The sequence below is a fragment of the Pteropus alecto genome, unplaced genomic scaffold (genome assembly GCF_000325575.1).
Source record: "Pteropus alecto unplaced genomic scaffold, ASM32557v1 scaffold67, whole genome shotgun sequence".
Taxonomy (NCBI): domain Eukaryota; kingdom Metazoa; phylum Chordata; class Mammalia; order Chiroptera; family Pteropodidae; genus Pteropus; species Pteropus alecto.
The window spans coordinates 1,716,278-1,738,256 of record NW_006441061.1 but is presented as its reverse complement, the minus strand read 5'-3'; the positions used below and the strand labels follow the sequence as shown (position 1 = coordinate 1,738,256).

General features: G+C 35.8%; 1 protein-coding gene across 3 annotated transcripts in view; it reads left to right on the top strand.

The window, feature by feature from the left end:
- SCAI (suppressor of cancer cell invasion) overlaps positions 1–21,979 on the top strand; it is a 113,073-nt gene that overhangs the window by 72,278 nt on the left and 18,816 nt on the right. For all 3 annotated transcript variants that reach the window (XR_001517478.2, XM_006917959.3, XM_025051135.1), the window contains exons 7-14: positions 4,406–4,502; positions 5,900–5,998; positions 6,158–6,310; positions 7,530–7,631; positions 7,898–7,999; positions 8,734–8,812; positions 10,610–10,709; positions 12,056–12,137. Coding sequence is in view for 2 of the 3 variants with exons in the window: in XM_006917959.3 (XP_006918021.1) it covers positions 4,406–4,502; positions 5,900–5,998; positions 6,158–6,310; positions 7,530–7,631; positions 7,898–7,999; positions 8,734–8,812; positions 10,610–10,709; positions 12,056–12,137 (814 nt within the window). In the remaining variant the exon portion in view is untranslated. The remainder of the gene's footprint in view (positions 1–4,405; positions 4,503–5,899; positions 5,999–6,157; positions 6,311–7,529; positions 7,632–7,897; positions 8,000–8,733; positions 8,813–10,609; positions 10,710–12,055; positions 12,138–21,979) is intronic.

Here is a 21,979-nt window from a genome sequence, read left to right as displayed (position 1 = left end):
CTTGTCAGTCCCCTTCACACGCTAGCAAATCTTGTTCAGACTTGTCTAGAGGCGTTAGCTTGATGCAGTGAGTTATGTAGATGCTGAATTATTTTCCCCCAGTCTTTTTGCCATCACCTTACTTCATTCTTCTATTAGAAGGAGCATCAATTACTATTCATTCAGCTCTTCTTATGATTTGCTTGCGATGTATTCACTACAGGTATGTTTCCTTCAACTCTACCCGCCACCACCACCCCTTTTTTTTTTGGCATTCGTGTTGTACTATATGTCTGAATTCTTGGTGAGATAAATTGTGTATCTAAAACCATGCAAAAGGGCTAAGGCTATGTGACATTTTATCAGTATGAAAAGTAAATATAATACGAAGAACTATTTTAAGCGATCATAAAATACTTGTATAATTCACTTTTCTAATTTGCCAAAAGGAAAATTGGCCTTAGGCCCTTTGGCTTAAAACCCAACAATCAGATTTGTGAAATTTTCTATCCTAATAGCAAATACCAAATACGAATTGTTTTCCTGTGCTGCCTCCTAGAGCAGGGCCAGGGCAGAGGTAGGCTTATTTGGGATCAAGACGACAAAATCTTTTGCCCTAAAGACACTAAATTAGAATCCAAGGACCATCCAGTGTGCAAAATCTTCACCTTGTTCTCTGGAAGGACTTTGTTCAGTTGGTAGGTTGTTCGCTTCTTAGTTCACATAGGGCAAGGGGGCCAGTCAAGGTAGCAGTTGGCCACGACTCCTAAAATCAACAGCCAGGAGATGAAAACTAAGTAAGAAAGTGTTCCAGTATTTCACAGTTGCTTTAAAAGGCAAAAATCTCTCTTCAAAGGGGCAAGTTCTCTCTGCACTGTCTCAGTGCCTAAGGATTGTGTCAAAGCCAGGAGGAATGGTACATTCCAGCCATTACCAAGGTGACTGTCATTAAGCATAGACAGCTCTCCGAATGTTTCATCCCACGGGCCCGTCCAGTTTAACAGAGGAGATGTCACCACATAATCACTTGTCCTAGGACCTGCAAACCTTAGCTGTTGTAAATGGCTGAGGCTGACGCTGGTCAGTTAGATGTGCAGAAGGTGAAGTTTCTGGGCACACAGAGGATGCGGGGAAATGCTGCGTTAGCCCCCTGGGAAAACAGTTTCTCAGGCAAACGTGTAGAGTCAGTGCCTTCTGAGCAGTGGCCCTGGCAGGATGGTCAAGGCTGCAGTCCAAGCGCCAGAAGAACTTTGTCAAGGGAGTCATGATGCCTGCTCTAGCGTCGACAGCACTGAAGTTTTGTTATAGTGGGAAACGGGCGTCTAAAGTCGAAGATTCACGTGGGTACTTCCTAGTAGTGGCATTTATGTGGAGGATTTGACCTGAACTTTTCCCGTGAGGCTCACAGGAGGGCCTTTCCTTCTGCAGTTTGATGTGGAGTCAGGCATAGGTTGTGGGCTGTGGGTTTGGGGTTTCAGGCTGGACTGGGGCAGCCTCTTGTGGGCGAGGAGGGAGCCCTGACTTACTATTTCTGTGCTTTGCTGCATTCCAATACAGTGGTTTCCAAAACAACGCATCCACCACTTCTGTATGTTTATTTAATACAGGGTTTGGCAAATTACGGCCGATTTTTGTGCTGCATGGTAGCTTAGAACCGTTTTTATAGTTTTAAAGGGTTATGAAAAAAGAAAAGATAAATATGCTACAGACACTGTAAGTGGCCTGCAGAGCTAAAAATGTTTACTGTCTGGCCATGTAAAGAGAGTTTGCCAATCTCTGGTTCAACATATGTTTGTATAATCTACACATAGTTGTATAATCTATGATATAGAGTCATAGAACCTATTTTATTTTTTATGAAAAATTAAAGAATTGTCTTGTTGATATTTCAGGTGTGAATGGACATCCTCCAAATTTTCTTTCTATTTTGAATTCCACTTCTGACAATGTGGTAGGATAGGTAATCTAAAATACTACCTCCAAAATACCTAGAAATTCTGGATAAGATAGATCAACCATCCCTTTCAATGGACAGGTTAGCCGTCAAGAAACTAAGAAGAATTTCCAATTCGTTAGCCTGATGACCAGTGCTGTGACAGACCACCTTTCGAGGGCTGGTTGTTTTAGTGATGTAAAAGAGCTAATAAGGATTCCTTCAGAAAGAGGAAAGTGGAAACTAGAAGGAAGGGGTGATAAACAAGGATTGGTGAGAAAAAATTACCCCTTTGTTTCCTAAAAAGGCACAGACTTCGTAAGATAATAATCATTGTAATAATGGCTAATTGAGGCTATTAAGATAAAATGGTGCCAAATCCTAAATAACTATAACATGAAAGAAGAAAAAGCTCTAAACCCTACTAATAATATTCATTTATTGTTCAGAAGAAGCTTAGAGTAAGTAGTTTGCTTATTAAAATATTAAGAAAAATATTTTAAAAGAACACGAGACTGTGTAACTTCAACACAGGTAGAAGGTGAGGAAACTGAATAATAAAAGTATCATTATCACAATAAAAGGTGGAAAAATAATATATGCTAAAAAAAGTATAATTAGCACAAAATAATAAAGTAGAAACAAGTCCAAGTGCATTGGTAGTCATAGTATATGAAAGTGATATATAAACTTCCTAGGTAAAAGTCAGAGATTATCAGTATGCCTTTTCTTAAAAAAATCCAGTTTTTCTTAAATCCAGCAAAATACACTGTTTATAGGAGACCCTCCAGAGATAAAATGTACACAGAAAAAGAGAAATGAGACAGATACTAAGAGGAAGAAATTCTGCAATGTTTATGTGTACATTTATATTTAAGGGAGAAAGTTATTACTAGGGATAGAGGTTTACTTCATAATGATAAAAGGAACAACTCCAGAAAACATAAAATTTCTAAACTTGTGAATACTCAATTATGTAGCATTATAGTAAAGCAAAAAGTAGCATATTTTCATGGAGAAATTGATAAGTTATCTAATATACATGGAAATTTTTAATACACCATGTTTAACAAATTATATGTCAAGAAGATGAAAAATTATAAGATGATTTGAATAACATAATTAAAAATTTGTTCCAGTGTGCATAAAGCTCCACACAGCAATAAGCGAATGCACATTATTTTCACACTTACATGAAAATTTGTGAAATTTATGTGAAATTGACTTATACTTGCCACAAAACAGATTTCATTATTTCAAGTATATGTTATCTAACTGTGGTGCCATTCCATTAAAAATTAAGAATGTAACAAAATCAACAAATTTGTCAGTTAGTAGACACATTTCTAAATAACTCATGATTAAAGAAGAATTTTTTAAAATTTATTATGAAGAGTGTCAAACATATACAAACAATACTGCTCTAAGGTTATTATATTTGTAATGTAGGATGCGGAAAGCAGGAAGTGGAAATTGGAAGTGTCAGGTTTGAATTGATAAGGGATAAGTATAAAGGTCAGGTATGAAAAGGTGCAATATCGATTGTAAATAGCCTTTAATAAGTATCGCGAACTGCCACTCCTCGCGATACTAATAGAAGCCAAAACGTTATAAAATGGTACACTAAAATACATTAGATTAACTGAAAAGAAAGCAAAAAAGGAGCAATAGAGGAACACAAACACAGAATAGGAAAATGGAAAACATAGCAAAGTGGGCACAGACCCAGCCAAAGCACCTATGAGATTAGATGTAAATGGTTGGGGACCTGAGTGTATGAGGTAGAGATGATCAAAGTGGATAAAAAAAAGCAAGATGTAAAAAAAACGGTGAGACCTAACCATATGCTGTCTACAAAAGATATGTTAAAAAGACACAGGTACTTGATAGTAGAGAGATAGAAAAAGATAAGGCATAAAAATAAACACTAAGCATAAGAAAACTGGCTGTATTATATTAATATCAGAACAATAAGATTTCAAAAACAATGTTCTTCCTGGAACTCTTTTCACCTTGTCTTTTTCTGCCTGTTGTCTCCTACTTTTTCTTACAGTCTTAAATGTTGCTCTCACTAGGAAGCCTTCTCTCACTCAACAGCTAGTGTCTGATAGCATCTTTAGTCTCTCCTATCAATATATTTATTCCACTGGGTTTTAAGTATTTATCTGTCTCCTCTACATTTGAAATACTTTGTAAGATCTGTGAACGAGAGACTGTGTCTATCATTTTTTTTAAATCACTCTACTTCTAGCATCTAACATAGTGCCCGATACATCTAAGTTTTCAATAGATATTTGTTGAATGAATGAATTAAGGATGAACAATGTAATGAATCAGTAAGAAATGTGTTAAAAGACTATAGGTTATATGCAGAAATGTTTATAACTGCAGAATAGGATCAAACAAGTATAAAAGGTATAGGAAAGTTAGAAAAATCAAAAAGAATGTTTTCTTTTGTAATCTAATGAATATTTTCCCATTTATCTACTATAGGCCTGAGTTGGTGGTTAAGAAGCTACGATACTATGCAAGATTTATAGTCGTCTGTCTTCTTCTCAACAAAATGGACGTCGTAAAGGATCTGGTGAAGGTAAATGTACTTTAAAATAATTTAAATCCTAACCTCTAATTGTATATGGCTAATGTTTTTTAACAATAGATTTAAGGTTAAAATAATTTGAGGTATATCTAAATCACTACAACATTCAAAGTATGGTAGCCTCCAACAAGGGTAATGATAAAAAAAATTTTCCATCTCTTCTTATTGCAAGCACACACTAATCAGAGATAACTTTCTTGATTCTGTGCTTGTGTCCCTTCAGCGTGTTCTGCATTTCACCGCTCATCAATGGACGGTTAGGAAATGCAAACAAAAATTAACATATTTAGTTTAAGAGAAAATAATTGAAACGTTAGGTCAAGAAAAAGTGTACAATGTGTTACAAAGGGATTGTGAATGTGTTTTGGTTTTTTCATCCATTTAGTATGTCAGCATCACTCTGTCCTTCATTAACTCTGGTAATTAAGAGTTAACAGCATTCGAGTTCCACTTAATATCTGTACAGATTTCATTAATATCTGTGCTGATTTTAGAATGTACTCCATTCCGGCTGCACCCTGTACTCAGTTCATGGTTTCAGTGGCACACTTCTTAATTTTGGTTCTCAAATATACTACTTTTGATAAGTCCTCTTCTGTCTTCCTCCACTCCCACTTACTATTGAGACTGTTCCCCCTTCCAAAAAAGAAGTATGATGTAAATCCAAAGAAAATTAACTAGACCGTATTCATTTTTTTAATGTTAAAAATTTGAGGTTTTACCATCAAGAGTTTTCTGTTCATAAATTCATTGCCAGAAGAGATGACATACTGCCATTTTGACAACATGGATGGACCTCGAGATCATCATGCTAAGTGAAATAAGCCAGACAGAAAAAAGTTGAAAAATCACATGATTTCACTTATATGTGGGATATAAACCTAAAAGCAACAAATGAACAGGACAAACAGAGACTCATGGATATGGACTATAGATTGTAGTTACCTGGTAGCGGGAGGGGATAGATAGCATAAAAGGGGTCAAATAATTGGTGACAGAAAGAAATCTAACTATGGGAGGTGAACACACAGTGTAAATATATATATATATATATGCCTTACTGTTAAAATGTACAGCTGAAACTTACCAGATTTCGTTAACCAATGTCACCATAAAAAATTAATTAATTTTAAAAAATAAAAAATAAATAGATTCATTGTCAATGTGGCACTGAGTAGGTATGGGTCGCCCTGGGTCTGTGAAGATCTTACTGATATGTATTATTCTGGAGTTTTTGATTTTGAAATAAATCCATGTCGTTTTCATTCTTCGTTTTTGGTTGTAATCAGGACTGTATATTGATAATAAAGTTCTTAACTATGTGGTACAATATAGCCATCTGTTTTTTTTTCCCTATAATCATTTTCTTTGTGATACCTTAAAATCAGGAATTGTCTGATGAAATTGAAGATTATACTCACCGCTTTAATACTGAAGATCAAGTGGAATGGAACCTGGTGCTTCAAGAAGTGGCCGCTTTCATCGAGGTCAGTGCCTGACAAGGAAGGTTGTCATAAATAAGTATGGATAGACACATGTCCGTGTGATAGATATTTTTACTGTGTTTAGATGTCAAGAAGGAGGAATAACTTACTATACTGACATTTCGTCTGGGCCATCAACTACTTACTGCTTTTCTTCTGTAGGCGGACCCCGTCATGGTACTGAATGATGACAACACCATTGTCATCACATCTAATCGCCTTGCCGAAACAGGAGCTCCACTGCTGGAACAGGGCATGATTGTGGGGCAGTTGTCCCTGGCCGACGCACTCATTATTGGTAATTGTAACAACCAGGTAAAGAATCGTGCAGGCATTATGCTTAAAATCCACTTTGAAAAATAGTGCTTTTGATTATTACAGAACTATTATTTCCTTGTAAATAGCCTAACATCCATCCATGAGGAAATGGTTAATTAAACTCTGCCGTGTCTATATATGGACTATGTTACAGACATTTAAATAGTTTAGAAAGAATTTTTAATCACAGAGGAAGATACTCATGGTACTTGAAAATAAACTTGTTATGGAACTATGAAACAGAATTATATATGTTAAAGTGTCTATATACATATATGCACAGGAAAAAGACTAGGAATAAATTCACCAATATCATAAAAGGTTTATCTCTGAATAGCAGAATTGTAGGTGACTTTAATTTTCTTTTTACAACTTTCTAAATCTGTATATTACATCTATAATCAGGCAAAAAGGAGAGGAGGGATTATGTTTAAGTACATTTGTCAAAAGCAAATTTCAAATATTTTTTCATAAGAGAGTAGTCCCATGATGATGATTTAATGTACTAGAAATGGAACTTACTAGAAATTATGGGATATTGGAAGAGTCACCAGTGAATACATTTTTCTGTATACATTATTTGTACAAGTTCCCTTAACGCCTATTATTTCTGTAATTGTTAACTCTTCTAGTACTGCTCCAATTTTGGCTCTTACAAACATTAATTTGCAAATTTCTGAATTAAAACATCTTAAATAAAACATTGCTAACCTGAAGTTTTATAGAAGTGCGATTCAAAATTGAAAAAGATACAGTCTTAATCACCGTATAGTGCCAAAGTATAATGAGGTTGTAAAATATGGGCCATGGCCACATACATCAATCAGCTTGACTGTTTGCCAAAAGTTAACACGTTTTATAGGACCTGATACAGGTCTCTGTGTTTTCATGACTACTTTTACTTGTTTTTAAAAACACCTGAGGAAATTGATGGGTTGATAGAAGTGTGAAGAGATAGATGTGTGATAAAGCAAATACAGAAAAACATTAATGTTACAGGATCTAGATGTCTATATAATTCTTTCAGTGTTCTGTCTTGAAATCTCTCATAATAAAATGCTGGAAAATAAAAACTAAAGAAATAAAAATAAAGTAAAACACTGGACAATAAAATATCCAATGTCGTTAAGTACACATCAAGGTCAAGAGTAATAATAAGATTAAAGACGTCTGGGTCTGCGTACTGCGTTAATAGTCAGGTTTGTTTTCCTTGCAGGTTAAGTTCAGTGAGCTAACCGTGGACATGTTCCGGATGTTACAAGCCCTGGAAAGGGAGCCAATGAATTTAGCCTCCCAGATGAACAAGCCAGGAATGCAGGTATCATCTTCCGACACTTGCAGTTTTGGTAACACTTTTGCTGCTTCTGCTCCATGTGGAATGCTATTATTCAATGCTGTTATTCAACAAATGCTGAGTGCAAATAATGAACTGTCTTGACGAGACACAGGAGAAGTAAATAAGCACGATAATAGTAACATTGAGGAAAAAAAGATATTTGATAGAGAGGGTTGTAAAAGTTGGCATTGATGATTCACCTGTCAAATACAGCCTGCATGTGTATTGTTTTCTGTGTGTAAATACAGGAATCAGCTGACAAGCCGACCAGGCGGGAAAACCCCCACAAATATCTGCTCTACAAACCCACCTTCAGCCAACTATACACATTCTTAGCAGCATCTTTTAAGGTATATTATGATCCAATACTTTTTACTTTATGGGGAAAGTGCGCCCTAAGTGGAATCTAAGAGTCACTCTTCTCTTTAAATATTTGAGTCAAGAATTTAGGTCACATGCGAAATTAAAACTGCTTTCCAAATATCCTAATCAGAGCTATTTTCAGAATGGAAATTGCTTATGATGCTATGAATCTTCCTTCCCATTAGTTAATGAGACTGTTGCTTAATTCCTTCCCTCAGGTTTTTATTGCTAAACTGCTGTAGGAATAAGAGTCAATGCAGAACAAAAGAAAAAAAGGAGCAGGTTGCGTAGGCCTGTTATATATTCAGGCAGCTCAGGGAAACATTTTGGTCATTGAAAGAGCTTGAAAAGTAACGAATTCCTTGCAAGGTTTATATAGAGAAAGGCACAGTTGGGAGTTTGTCTTTTAGACCTATAATCAGGATCTTTACATCTCTCTATTTCAAGTTTTTCAGAGAACATACTCCAAATGATGTGGTTTTTAAAGCAGAGAATATCTTAAAAACTTTTGGCAATAGTTACAGATCATAGATTAATAATGAATCTTTGCTGCGTCGATAGTTAAAAGTTGGAACCAGCAAGAGTGACTCTTCCCATAGAGAAAACAGTAATATGTTAAATTAGGTTTTTGTTTTCCCCACAACTTCAGAATGTCATGAGTTTTAAATAAAACTGTTTTCCCTGTTTGTTGTTTTGTATATGTGATTTTTTTCAATTTCAGGAGCTGCCTGCCAATAGCGTGCTTCTGATTTACCTGTCAGCCACTGGCGTTTTCCCCACAGGTCGTTCTGATAGTGAAGGTACAATAAAGGAATGCTCCTTGTTGTAAGCAGGGCTTGAATTCTCTTTATTTTCTACAAGACGATGGCCCACAGCCCTCAGACCATCTCAAGCTTTTTAGAGAGGCTTCCAAATTTGAAACCTGATCTATTTGTTGAATTGGCAGTCCTATAGATACCCCAGTCTATTGTATTTGCTGAAATTTATACATTGAAGCCCACAAATCATCAGCAAATTCACGTACTAACTCAATCTCAGATTTGCCAAAATCACACACACACACACACACACACATACATATACATATATACATATATATACATATATATATATCTTAAAAACTTTTGGCAATAGTTATAGATCATAGATTAATATATATATGTATATATATGTATATATGGAATAACGAAGCCTAATGATCTACTTAACATCATTGAATTTTTCTAAGCCTTTAGTGCATTAGCAAATCCGGTCAGGGTTTTGTGGTGGCTGAAAGTCTTTGTAGAAATCAGTACACTTTTGTAACTGTGAAAGTTCAAGTCCTTGTCATGGGTATTTTCTGTCCTTTCTTTGGTTTTTATGGATTCAACCTGTAGAATATTGGGATGCTGTTTCAGAATAAAAACTTAAAACTGTCCAGAATATATGAAATTGGTCCCAATAGGTGAGTAACTGGGATATAAATTAGGCAATTAAATCTTTGTCTGGACCAAAAAAAAAAAATTTCTTAACATCCTTAACATTTTCCTCCTCATCTGTTTGTTGAAATTTGCATTCCTTTATACAATGCATGTCCCTGCCATCTTCCTTGCATGACCTGCAGATCTTCTTTAAGTGTTAAAATCAAAATAAAACAAAACAAAATGAATCTCGAAGTCTTTTCATTGCAGTGATTTTTTAAGTGATAAAATATAACACAACATTAAAAGTGATGTGAAATCAAACTACTTCAATTTTTTTGTAGTAAAGTTAATAATTTTATTTACAAATACCATATGGACCTCTTGTTTTACTTTTTTCAAAGTACAGTAGTACTGCAATAGGTATTAACTGAATTGTCCTTTCAGAGATTATTTCTAACATGTTACAGTTGCTGCTCCATTTAGACAAGAATTTAACTGATATGACCAGTGGGAAAAGGCTAACTTCCAAACTGGAACTACAGTAATTGATATAACAGTGATCATAATGGATTTTTTTACACACTGAAATTTGGCAATTTTTTTCTTAAAAATAAAGTTTTTGTCAGTGAGAATTTTCAAGTTTCATTCCAGATTTTTCCTAAATTTTACAATTAGTGGCTCACTTAATATTTATACTTAAGAAATTACTAGTGTCTAATCACTATGTTGTACACCTGAAACTGATATGATATGGTATGTCAACTCTGAAAAAAATTTTAATTAAAAAAAAATTATTAGACCTTTATTCTCCAATTTCTTAAGTACTTTTGTTAAACCGGAGACTTTAATTTTGTTTGAAATGTAACGATCATTTTGAGCATCCCAGATCTCTGTCCCTTTTATTACCCAGAATAATGAGATGCAGTAGATTCTTGTTTTGTTTCTCATTATATTCTGTTTGAAGAACTGATGAATAATTAAATGATTTTTTTAAAAATGTTGAAAACAGGCAACATGCTGAAATCATTTAAAGACTGCATTAAACGAGAATGTTAAATTTTAAAATAATTTAAATGTTTCATGGTTATCTTCCACTTGTATCAATAAGAGAGTCACACAATACCTTTGTGTTTGAACGTCAAATCAATGTTACTCTCCGATTGAAGTCTAGGGTTCTTTCCTTTGTTTTCACAGGTCCATATGATTTTGGAGGGGTACTTACTAATAGTAACCGAGATATTATAAACGGAGATGCTATCCACAAACGAAATCAGTCCCACAAGGAAATGCACTGGTAAGTATTCTAGTGTCTCCGCCTATTATAAAAAGTATAGATCTCTCTTATAGAATACTAAGTGAAATGGGGACTTTTTCTAGTACTAGAAATATTTTCTCAGGCTACTTAACACCTATTTGGATTCCAGCAATATTAGTCTCTGACTATCTCAGGAATTTTAGAATTTTTGGCTGATTTTTTTTTTTTCTTTTAATTTCGTTGAGTATCCATTATGTGTCAGGCACTATTCAATTACTAGAGCTATGTCACTGAACAAAATTACATTTAAGCTGGATGAGACTAAATGTATACATAGGTAAATGTTAGGACATGATACATAACACATTCACTGGTTAGGCCACTATTGGCTCTAAAATTTCTGGTTTTAAAGGAAACCACAATCTGGTTTTAAAGGAAACCACACTTGTTTGAAACTGCATTTCTAATAGCAGTTTACATAACACGGTTAACTTTATATTAAAGAATGGGGAAGGGAGGGCAAAGAGGGAGACATTTCAAATTATATACATAATAGCTAACAGTCCCCCAAGCCATATGTTGGCGTTGTCATTGACTTTAGTTGTAAATGAAACTTGTATTTGAAATATGTTGAGGTTTGATGCTATTGCTTGTTGACACATCGTTTTATATATTTATAATTATGTTTACATCAATATTTATACGTACACACACACACTGCCTAGTAAGCTGTGGATAGAACATGCACATCAAACAGTGACCATCTTAAGCAATGCCTCTCCAATGCGTGTAACTGGACTTAAGCCTTTGGGGCCAGTATGTCTCCTGTGGGCCAGTGAGTCTATATGTTTAAGAAGCGCCCAGCTGATTCTGATGCAGATGTCCAGAGGAAACATAAAGAATAGTAAAAGGGGAGCCCCTATTACTGTCTGCAATATTAAGAATGTAGCTTGACATATTAAAAATCTTTAAAATGGATATAGATTTTGAAAGACTCATTGAAATACAAATCTGGTTGTGTTATTATAACTTTGTTTTCAAAACATGTTTTAAAAGAGGCTTTTAAATCCTAAACAAATACCCAAATGCTGCTGCCTTCTTTGATTTTCAGGTTGTATGTTTAGTCCATCTTTGAATATATAGACTTCTCTTTGGCTCAAATATTCTTGGATAATAACCATCTCTGAATTTTTTTTCCAGTCAAAACTTGTTAACTTGTCTATTCTGATCAATACAGACGTTTTTCGTCTTTTGCTTAATTAATCTTTGTCTCTCAGTGCTACAATAGAAAGGAGACACGAGCAGCCAAACTGAAGAATAAAGATTCTAAGATTTAGCTGATAGAGTTGTTCAGTTATTTATTGTCATCGCTCTTGTTTCCCCAGCCTCCATCCCGGAGACCTCTATCCCTTCACAAGGAAGCCCCTGTTCATCATCGTGGATTCATCCAATAGCGTTGCCTATAAGGTGAGTTCCGTGAGCACTATTGTCCTTTATGTTATGGCACCCCCCGAGGTAACCAGTCTTAACATGTGCCTTTTTATTTTGCTTTATTTTATTTAATTTTACACAGTTTGTATTTAGTCTTTCTTTTCTTTTGAGGTTGTGCATGCTAGTCAGGATCTGGTGCTATGAATAGAAACAAGAAGAAAACGCATGAATGGACACTCAGTGGAAAATAATAAATCCTCCTGCAGGAAAAAAAATTTCAAGATTTCCAAGATCTCTGGTGGAAGGTTTATTTTTGTTATATAACTCAGAATAATTTTCTCTTATAGAGGTAGAAGTGTGTCGGCAAGTTTCGTTTTCTAGTTTTTAGACTTTTTCCCCTTTCACACACTGAGGTGCTGTAATTTAAGTGAAATTTCTATTCCATGTTATATACCATTACAGTCATTGACTATCAACATACATTGTTTTAGATGCACTTATTTTTTTAAAATTCGTGACAGTAAGTAAAAAATATGGCCCTCGATGCTGAAATAAATAATAGGGATCTCACTTGAAAATCCTTTGTTTTATATTTCGCTTTTGAAGCAGTGTTTTTCAATGATTGTATAAAGAATGCCAGCAGCAAAACACCTTAAAGTAGGATATTAGAATTCAAACTATAATAATTTACAGGAAAGTAAAAAACAGAATTTTTGGAGTCCTTCGTACGTGGTTGGAATATTTCATTAGTGAACAATATGTTCAGAAATATGCTGGGATCTGCATATGAAAACTGCCAATTAAAACTTTCTGTTGTGAGTGTTTGTATAATTAGATGGAGAAGCAGGCCTTGGTAGGTTTATTTCAGGAGAGGAATGGGAATATCTGGTGGCCAAGAGGGCTGACCCCAAGCATGTTTTCCCTCAAATTTTCATGTTTAGTTTCTGAATTCCAAGAGCATCCAACGTACTCCAAATTTTTCAGCATATTTCCCACTATTTTGTCAAGTTTAACATTACGATTTTGATCTTTAGGAAAATTAGCCGTATGCCTTCTTAAATCATGTGTGTACTATTGTTGCTTTTAACCTTTTTGAGGGGGTGGGAGGTTGCCAAAGGAAAAGTTTTATTGATGATCTCATTTAAACGTAATAATACCAGAAGAGCCAAGGCATTTGTATCTTCACGGAATTCAAAAGAAGCATTCCGTGTCTTTGTAAATGGAAAGGAATCATTTGCTACAGTTTAATGATGTGATAGAATATGTTGATACACCAGATCAGGTGTATTGCTTAATAAGCTCCAGCATGCATTTAGAGTATTTTAGTAATTTCTCTCAATTTAATGGACGTTATTTGATACCACCTTTTATAATCTCAAGAATTTCTTTCATCATATGTCCTTGCTATGTCCAGAGTGTTTTTTGAATGTAGAATGAGCATTGGATGCTGCTTTTCAAAACACCACTGTGCGTACTTGGAAATGTATTTACTTGATTACGTATCATGATTTAATTCTAGATTTTAAGATTCTGAACCCCAGGATAGCAGTGGAATAATAGAAAGGGGGATTTTTTGTTTGCTTGTTTGCTTTTGATGGCACATGCGGTTATCAGTCCTCTAAAAAATTAAATTATCCAGTATATAGTGATCTTCAGAAATGATATGGGGAGCCCATATGCAGTAGGCAGGTCAGAAAATGGCACAGACCAATTTGGTCTTTTTAAAAATTAGTACAATTTAATGCCTCTACATCACGCGCAGTTCTCTGTTAACATATGAAGGCGTCTGATGTTTACTTTTCCCACAAAGCATGTGTAAAAAGTTTTAAACTACCATTTTATAAGCTTCTAATGAAAAGAGAGACCTAGATGACATATATTATTTCTTTGTTGTCTGCTTTGCTATATGTTTCATACATGTGAATGTTTTATGAACATATATGTGTTTTCTAAATACTTTTTCATAGCAACACATTCATGTATATTTCTTCATTTAAGTTGTGCGTTTTTATTTTTATGAAAGTAACTCATACATATAGTAAAGGTGTAGTTCTCAACTCTTTCTATACATCAGAAACATTCAGAACCCTTTTCAAAACCACTTGTACCAGGGGCCCCAACTCTCGTGATTCTGATTTACTCGACCTGGTGGGAGGTGGGGTCAGGAGTCAGTGTAATTGCAGTGTGTTGTCAAGTTCCACCAGGTGTTACTAAAAACAGCCGTTTCCTGCTCTCTATTTCTACCTCTATTTGCCTCTTCCCAGAGGCCACCACTTACATCTTTTTTAGCTGATTATTTTGGTATTTAACCACCATTTTTCTAAATAACATGCTGGTATTGGTATTTATTGATTTTTCAGTTTTAGGCATTATGTATTGCTATCCCATTATAAAAGAAAAATTTAGCTCTATTCTTCCTAGCCCCAACTCACATTTATTCCTTTTCATCCTTTTATCTACACTGTAGACTTATATCATAATTTAGATTCATTGACTATTTAGTGCTTATATTATTACGACTATAAAATGCTTTTAACAGCTATGCCACATAGTCGACTTTTTCTTTCCTATGCGACTTTCTACTTTTCCTGGAGCAAATAATTGTCTATTTATTATTCCTTTTTTTTTCTGAACTTATCACTAATTCAACCCAAATCTCCTCACCGATTGTCCGAAGCTTCTTTCAGATTGTTCAGATGCATTAGTCTTAATTTTATCTTCGTGATCGGTTATCGCTCACAGCCTCTAAACTGGTGCGCTTCACACACGCTGCACAGCTGTCATCCGAGAATCTCTTTTCATTGTTCTAGGGATTCTTCATGTCTCTTCCAAACTGGACCCCGTTTCCTTGAGTCCTGTGTCTTCCTCTTGGACACTCGACTCTCTCGTTTTGGTGCAGCGTCTCCTATAGTAGCTTCCTGAGAAAGGGTGGAGATGAAGTCAAACATTTGAGGTCTTGCACTTCTGCGAGTCTTTAATTTACCCTCATACTTTAATGATGGTTTTAACATAGATTAGAAATTTCTCTTCAGAATTTGTGAGGCTTTGCCACCTTGCATTCTGGCTTCCATCGTTTCTTAAGAAGTACAAAGCATTCTAACCCTAGATTATTTTTTCAGTCTCTGGGACCTTATAGGATCTCTCTTTGTCCCCAGTGTTTGTCACCTTTTTTAACAGAATGTCAGCATGTCAGTTTTAGAGGATATGAGTGACAAGCATGGCCCATGTTGTGGCTCTCACATTTCCACTAGGAAACAGGCAAGCGGAAATGGCCTTATCTGTAGTAACATAAGTATTAGTGGGAGTTTAAAAACAAAAACAAAAAAAACCCTCAGTCACTTCGAACACTTATTTTAGTTCCGCTTTCTTTTCTTTGGAAGAAAAAATTTTGAGTGCTTAAATAATGATGACAGAGCTGGATCCCTGCCAGTGAACATGACTTACACATTTGTTAGAACAGTCATATTTATCTCAACAGCCTCATCCTACTTGACTGATGGCTGCAGGCTGTGGTAGTCTCTTAAGGCATTCACCCTCATACCAAGATTACGTCAGAGCTGTCGTGCCACTCAGCCTCACTCATTTTGTTTCTTTCTTGCTACTTTGAAAGACGTTGGCATTCTGCAGTTACCCTGTGATATGTCTAGGTTTTGTTTCTTTGTAGTTAACCTACTGGGACTGGTTAGACTGCTTGCATTGGTAGGTTGCAGTGTTTCATTACTGCCGGGAAATTCTCAGCCATTGTCTCCTCAAATATTGGCTGTGTCTCAGCTTCCCTCTCATCCTCTTCTGGTTCTCTGATTTTTTATGTATATTATTTTCACTGTCTTCCACATCTCTTGACCTCTCTTTTATTATTTTTCATCCTTTTGTTTCTCTTGTTGAGAGATGGATAATTTCTTCTCATCTGTCTTTCAATTCGTAAGTTCTTTCTTCAGCTGTGACTGACTTGCCATTTTAAACCCATTTATTGAGTTTTATATTGGTTGTGGTACTTTTCATTTCTAGAAGTTCTAGTTGGTTCTTTTTCAAATAATTCATCGCTTTTTATAGTTGCCTATTTTCTGTTTTCGAGTATATTCTTTATTTCTTTAAATTTAATAATCTGATAATTCTTATACCTAAATCTGCCTTTGCTGCTTAAAGACAGACACCCTTTGCTACTTTTGTATCCTTGTACACTTGATTATCTTTGACTAGTTTCTTTTCATTATCCTTACAATTATTTATGGGAAATGCACTGAGCCCTAGAATGAAGGTCCTTTCATCCAGGGAGGGTCTGCATATGGATACCTGGAGGCACTCCCATTGGGGGACTCTGTTTGGGGATTACTTAGGTGACATGAATACGGGCTGCAAATATGCAAGAAGACTGGCTTAGAATTACAGCCCTCAGGAACTGTTTTGTTTTGTGTGTTTGTCTCTGCTCAGCCCCAAGAAAATGTTCTTTGCAGTCAGTCCCTGTGCAGTCCTCGTGGAGGGAAGGGAAGTGTGAAGTTTGGTTTTGGTTCATCCTTACACTAAGTATGTAGCCCTGGGATTCTAATTTAACAGGGCTGGCTTTCTGTTAGACTCCCATTTCAGGCAAACCCTGAGCTCTGACTTCTGTCCCCTTCTCCAGAGAAGGCCTTTAAAACCTAAATTCAGGTTGCTCAGTTGTCTCAGGGCAAATGAGATCCTGTGTCAAATGAGCTTGTTTTCCCAGTCTGGGCTCCTGCTTCTTCCTCCCCAATCTGACCTCATCTTTTCTGTGCCCCTGGGCTCCATCCTTGTTCCACTTTCTTTCTGGCTACAGCTTACTGCCTTGATGCCCTCATGTAGTTTCATGACTTTAATTACTATTTCTATGTTGATAGTTTCTGAATCTGTCTCCAGCCCAGACCTCTCTCTGTTACTCCAGACTCCAATATAATCTAGCTGCTCCATATCTCTAATCAGTCATTTAAATAGCGATCGCAAACTTAACATGCCCAAGACGGAATTCCAAGGCTTCTTCCACCTCTCTCTTTCCCCATATCAGTTAACTACCATTATGCTTTTATAGTCAGTCTCCCCAGCCCACATCCCTGGTTTCATACTTGACTCCTCCTTCCCTCACACCCCACATTCGTTTCAGGAAATCCTCTTGGCTCTAACGAATGTATCCAGAATCTTACCACTTCCACTTCCGTCATTCTGGGCGCTGCCTCCGTTGTCTGTCCCCTGACTCATCACAGTAGTGTCCTAACCAGTCTCCGCCCCTCTGCCCTCGCACCCCTGCAGAGTGTATCTGGACGTCAGATCACTGCTCTACTTAGAATCTCCAAAGGCTCCTCTTCTCAGAACTCGGAGTAAAAGGCTTTTTTTTTCCCACCTCATGCACCTCTTCCCTCCCCTCGAGTGTGTCTCTGCTCTCTCTTGCTGGTCTCCCTGTCACTCAGCCCTCTTCAGTCACACCGACCTTGCTGTTCCTCAGATGAACCTGGTGGTTTTCTACTAGGATCTTTGTGTTCTGGTCCTCCTGCCTTGAATCTTCTTCCAAAGACACCCGCATTATTCTTGTGTTTCATCACCTGAAGCCTCTTCATAGGGTCTTCCATAATTGCCCTCTTGAAAATTATATGTCGTCTTCCTAGCACTCTTTATCCACCTTTCTTCATTTTTCTTAACCGTAACAGTTAGCTTCTATATCGTGCTATGTGCTGCTCTAAGCACTTTACAAATATTAACACATTTAATCGTCACACAACGCAATGTGTCACCTTTATTCCCATTTCACTAATAAGACCAACGCACAGAAAAGATAAGTAATTTGCCCAAGGTCACATATACTGAATTGGGATTTAAACACAATCTGTAAAGCCTGTGCGGTTAACAGTACTCTGTGCTGTTTTCCAGTGTGTAGCACCTGTTACTTCTTTTAACGTCTTTATTTTTTTTACTGTGGGTCTCTATCTGCCACCTCCACCCTCATCTAAATGTCAGCTCCAGGAAGACAGGGTTTTTTGTTTTTTGTTTTTAATCTATTCTGTTTACTGCTGTATTCCTAGCACCTAGAACAGTGTCTAGTCCATAGGTTTGATGAGTATTTGTTGAAGAAAAAAGATCTTTAAAAAAGACATGTGTACTGTTTTAAAGTTGTAAGACTGTTTAAAGTCTCAGATAATTCCTGGAAGAGAAAATCTAATGGCCATAAGAGGAAGTCTGAAAAGCCCAGTGACAGGATATGAAATAGAGGAACGTGATCATGGTTAATCTCCTCTTTCCCACAGGAAAGGTTCTAGTCCTTTTGAGTTCACCAAAAATATTTTTAAACTTTTAGGATCAAATACACAATTCCAGAGCAATGAAAAAGATTGGACTGTCCAAGCCATCCTATAGCAATTTGGCCACAAGACTCATATGACCTTGAAAATGTGCTTGGCCTTTTCTAAGCCTCTTTCCTTCTCTGTAAGATAGGTTGGCAACACTGATTTTACAAGATTGTTAAGATTACAGGGCAGGTAGGATCTAAGCAGCCTGGGATAGTCCTTGGAAAGTAGTTAGCACTCAGTAAGTGATAAGAATTATTATGATAACACTATTTCAAGATAAAAAGAGCATAAAGAAAACTCCACCTCAGATTAGTTTATCATTATGGATTAGAAAACATTTAATAAAATACTGGTAAATAGACCTGTTAATAGAATAATATACCAAAAGAGTTTTTCTGAATTATGCATGAAGGTTAAGTATATGAAAATAAATTAGTATTGTATACTATGTCAATAGGATAAATAAGAAAAATCACATGCGTTTCTCAATAGTCATTTTGTAGAATCTAATAACATTTAGTACCTGTTCTTAATGAGGAAAAAAAATTAGCATATGATGAAGAGCTTCTATATTAAATAGCCAACTCTGTACTTAGAGTGAGAAACATTTTAAAATATTCTTAATTAAAATGAGCAAGAAAAAGAGAATGCCTTCATTATCATTGTGATTAATGTTCTTTTAGTCCTGACCAGAATTTTGTAATGTTCCCGAAATAATAAAAAATGCTATTCAGACTAGTAAAAGGTATAAATACTGGAAAGAAAGAAAAGTCATTAATTATAGATATGATTTCACATTTAGAAAATCCAAAGGAATTGCGGAAAGACTATTAATATGAATACAAATTCAATGAAGTAGATATGGGATGACTATACAAAAATCAATAGCAATCAAGTATGAGCAATAACAAGTTAAAATTTCTTCAATATATATTCCATTTACATACAATTGCCATAATTTTTCTTACATATAATAACACCGAATTCATATAATCTACATATGGGGGCAATTATAAGACAATCCCCAAAACTTGCAAATAAAGAAAATAGGATTAATCTATGGTAGTTAAACTATAAAATTAATCACTAAATGAGTTAAAACAGTGACATGAAGCATCCTTAAAGAAACTATTTCCTAGATGTAAAATTTAAATATAATCTAATAGAAGGGAGTTGGGGGTCCTCAAGATCCCCCTCAGGTTCAGGGGTTCACTAGGAGGACTCACAGATCTAAGCATAGAGTCATACTCACCTCTAAGATCGCTTACAGGAAAAGGACACAGAACAAAATCAGCAAAGGAAAAAGGCACACGGGATGAAATCCAGGGAAAAGCAAGCGCAAACTTCCAAGAGTCCTCTCTGGGGGAAGTCACACAGGACGTACTTAACCCCCCAGCAACAAGGAGACAACCCCAGTGACATGTCCACCAGGGAAGCTCACCGGGGACTCGGTGCCTAGCGTGTTTCCTGGGGACTGATCATGTAGGCACCCTGTGCCTGGCACATATCAAAATGCCATTCCCCCAGGAGGAAAGCAGGCGTTCAGCATAAACCATCTCGTGTGCACGGTCTGAGGAAAGCGAGCCACTCTTATCGGTTCTGCTAATGGTGGGGACTCGCCCAAATCTAAGTTCCCAGAAGCCAGCCAAGGGCCACCCTTGTAAGCAGGCCTTTCAAAGGATAGCAGTCAGGCTTGTTACGCTAACTTTTTTTACACAGTATTTAAAAAAAAATTAAGAGAGAAGTTGATCAGCAAGGGAAGCAAAAAGGAAACCTCAGGACATAAATAACAGCGGTGTTCATTTTAGCACTATCCAAGAGTGAGAGCGTCATGGCCGCCATCGACCCAGAAGGCCATCTCTGCGGTGTGGAAAAGTGCCCAAGCCGCCTTACCTGAAGAATGACCCTTAATGTCATTCAGCTTGCTCCCTTTGTTTTCATTACAAGCAATTTCTAATTTATTTTAATTATTTCATTTTCTTTGTATTGGTATTATGTTCACAAAATCAAAAAGCGTTATCATAAATCTTTCTCCCTCTCAGTCCCAGTTCACTCAATTACTATCTCTCCCTGTAGGTGATCGCTGTTGTCTGTTTCTTATTTATCTTTCTAGAAAAAAATTTTAAATGCACATAAAAGCCAAAACAAATACATAATCTTTAGTCTTCTTTGCTTTATAAGTGCCAGTAACATGCTATACACAACTGTTCTGTATCTTTTTTCACTACTAAGACGTGTTGGAGATCTATCTATATTCGTTCATAAAGAACTTGGTTCTTTTTTATAGCTGTGTAGTATTCCATTATATGGTTGTGCCATAATTTATTCTACCAGTCTCTTACTTCTGGTCATCGACTGCTTCTAGTCCTTTACTATTACTAACAATGCTGCAAGGAATAACTTAGGCCTTGTGTTATTTAACAGGTTTTAAGAGTACATCAGTAGGTTACGTTCCCAGCTGTGAAATTGCCGTGTTAATGGAATATGCATTTGAATTTAATAGACACTGCCAAATTGTCTTCTAAAAAATTTATACTAAGTTATATTCCTACCCATCTACATGTGTTTGTTTCCCCATGATTTTGCCAATAGTCTATATTCTCAAATTTAGAAATTTTACTAAACTAATAGGCTAAAAAGTGATAATTTAGTGTAGTTTTGATTTTATTATTATCAGTAAGGTTGAACATCTTTTCATGTATTTGAACCACTTGTATTCTCTTTTCTATGAATTCTCTGTTCTCTTTTACCCATTTTTCTATTGGGTCAGCAGTCTTTTTCTTATGGATTTGAGAAGCTCTTTCTATATTAAGGTGATTAATCCTTTGTAATAGGAATTGTAGATATATCCCCCAGTGTTCATCATTTGGCTTTTGATTTAGTTTATGCTATATTTTGCTATGCCCAAGATTTTGATGTTTATATTTTTATCTTAATAGTTAGGAAAATCTTTTAGCTTACAAAAATAATCCTTATTTTCTTATATTTTCTTTCAGCACTTTTATTGTTTAATTTTTTACATTTAAATCGTTGATATATTTGGAATTTTTCCTAGTGCATGGTGTGAAGTATGGAACCACCTTTTTTTCTACACGTCTATCCAGTTTTTCCACCAATTTGAACTGTCACTTTTCTCATATATACGCAAGTCCTATCTGTTTTCAGGTCTAATTCTGGACACGTTATTCTCTTCCATTGGTCTTCTGCCTACTCTTATGCCAGGCTTAAAGTATGTTTTAATATTTCATGAGTCATGTTCCTCCTCTTCGCTCTCCTTTTTTAGAGGTTTCCTGGCTAATCTACTTTTTCCATATGAACTTAAGAATTTTTTTTTTTCAGTTGCAGAAAAAAAATCTGTGGCTGTTTTTATTGAGGTTGTTTTTAATTTTAATAAATTAGTGTAATGACATCTTTAGAATGGGTTCCTCTCTAAGAACTTAGTATGTCTTTTCATTTGTTCTAGGCTTATTTTTTATGATTCAGGAGTGGTTTTTGGCTGTTTATGTCCTTTTCGCTTCTTTTTAAGTTTATTTTTAGGAGTTTTACCAGTTTATACTTTTACTTTCCATGTAGATGCCCTTAGGG